This window comes from Mandrillus leucophaeus, unplaced genomic scaffold (assembly GCF_000951045.1).
Source record: "Mandrillus leucophaeus isolate KB7577 unplaced genomic scaffold, Mleu.le_1.0 Scaffold845, whole genome shotgun sequence".
NCBI classification, from domain to species: Eukaryota; Metazoa; Chordata; class Mammalia; order Primates; family Cercopithecidae; genus Mandrillus; species Mandrillus leucophaeus.
The window spans coordinates 53407-55293 of NW_012109197.1; the positions used below are offsets into that span (position 1 = coordinate 53407).

Consider the following 1887-nt stretch of genomic DNA (forward strand, 5'->3'; position numbering starts at 1 on the left):
GGCCTGGAGGGACCCTTGGTGGCTGGAGGAGGAGCACACGGCCAGCTGAGAACGCCACGTCCTCGTCCACGTGGGAAGTGGCCTCGGAGGCCTTGGGGAGGGCCGGGCGGAGGGGAGGACGGGACACTCACACCCAGCAGCACAGACACAGATGGCTGCTCAGAACAGAACTGCCACGGGGCACACGGAGAAGGAAATGGCAAGTTACCTGGATGAGGTCTGGAAAATGGCCCGTCTTTAGCTTGTGTGACTCCAAAACATAAGAAAACCAAAATACTGGCCACAATACCTCTGCAAATAAAGAACAAACAGCCCCTCAGTGTGTGCAGGCTTCTCCCAGGAGGGAGGTGGGAGGCTGCAGGGACCCCCAGACACCCATTGTGGAAGAGCCCCCGATGCTGGGGCGGGAGGAAGGGCCTCGGGCAGAGCTGGGCAACTCCGGGGCGGGCAAGGCCCAGACACCTCCACCACCCTGGGCCCAACATTCGCCCTCACATTTGCCGCCCGCCCAGTGGCCGGGAGCCCTTGTGCTCGGGCTGCTGGTGGTTCCCAGTGTCACATCAGGAAGACACTCGCTCTACACAGAGGCCACCAAACGCCCCCCATGTGACCATCAGCGATCACAAAGCCCACGTAGGAGGAAGGCATCAGGAGCTACTGCCTCCCTGATTCAGCGCGCAGGACCCCCAGGAAGTGTCTCTAGAGAGTTCTTGTGTCTTTTTGGGGTCAACTCATCCAACACCAACAGGACTCCTGTGATTCATAAGATGGAAGCATGACAGCTGTAGCTGCAACCAAAGACGCAGGCTCACGGGAAGGAGGGCGCGAGGGGCTCCCTCCTCGGCAAAGCTCCTTGGGGCAGGCCTCAGCCAGAGTCTCAGTGGGTTTCACTGAGAAGCAGCTTAGGCTGGTGGACGTGCAGACACACAGCCCTGGCCACAGGCACACTGCTCACATCCGCCCCCGCATCCGACGTGTGGACCTGCTCTGTGCACCCGCTCTGTGGATGTGCTCTGTGGACGTGCTCTGCGGACCCGCTCTGTGGATCTGCTCCGTGGACCTGCTCCGTGGACCCGCTCCATGGATGTGCTCTGCGGACCCGCTCCATGGATGTGCTCTGTGGACCTGCTCCATGGACTTGCTCTGTGCACCCGCTCTGTGGACCTGCTCCATGGACTTGCTCTGTGCACCTGCTCTGTGGATGTGCTCTGTGGACCCGCTCTGTGGATGTGCTCTGTGGACCCGCTCCGTGGACCCGCTCTGTGGACCTGCTCTGTGGATGTGCTCCGTGGACCTACTCCATGGACTCGCTCCGTGGACCTGCTCCATGGACCCGCTCTGTGGATGTGCTCCGTGGACCTACTCCGTGGACTCGCTCTGTGGACCTGCTCTGTGCACCCGCTCTGTGGACCTGCTCCATGGATGTGCTCTGTGGACCTGCTCCGTGGACCCCGCTCTGTGGACGTGCTCCGTGCACCCGCTCTGTGGGCATGCTCTGTGCTCCCGCTCTGTGGATGTGCTCTGTGGACCCACTCTGTGGACGTGCTCCGTGCACCCGCTCTGTGGACGTGCTCTGTGCTCCCGCTCTGTGGATGTGCTCTGTGGACCCGCTCTGTGGATGTGCTCTGTGGATGTGCTCTGTGGACCCGCTCTGTGGACGTGCTTCGTGGACCCGCTCTGTGGACGTGCTCCGTGCTCCCGCTCTGTGGACGTGCTCTGTGCTCCCGCTCTGTGGACGTGCTCCGTGCACCCGCTCTGTGGACGTGCTCTGTGCTCCCGCTCTGTGGACGTGCTGTGGACCCGCTCTGTGGATGTGCTCTGTGGACCCGCTCTGTGGATGTGCTCTGTGCTCCCGCTCTGTGGATGTGCTCTGTGGACCCGCTCTGT

General features: G+C 62.2%; 1 protein-coding gene across 1 annotated transcript in view; it reads right to left on the reverse strand.

Annotated features, from left to right (window-relative positions):
• Nucleotides 1-1887, reverse strand: part of PTDSS2 (phosphatidylserine synthase 2) — a 58569-nt gene that overhangs the window by 26854 nt on the left and 29828 nt on the right. Inside the window, exon 5 of the mRNA XM_011968493.1 lies at nt 209-291. Within this exon, the coding sequence (XP_011823883.1) occupies nt 209-291 (83 nt within the window). The remainder of the gene's footprint in view (nt 1-208; nt 292-1887) is intronic.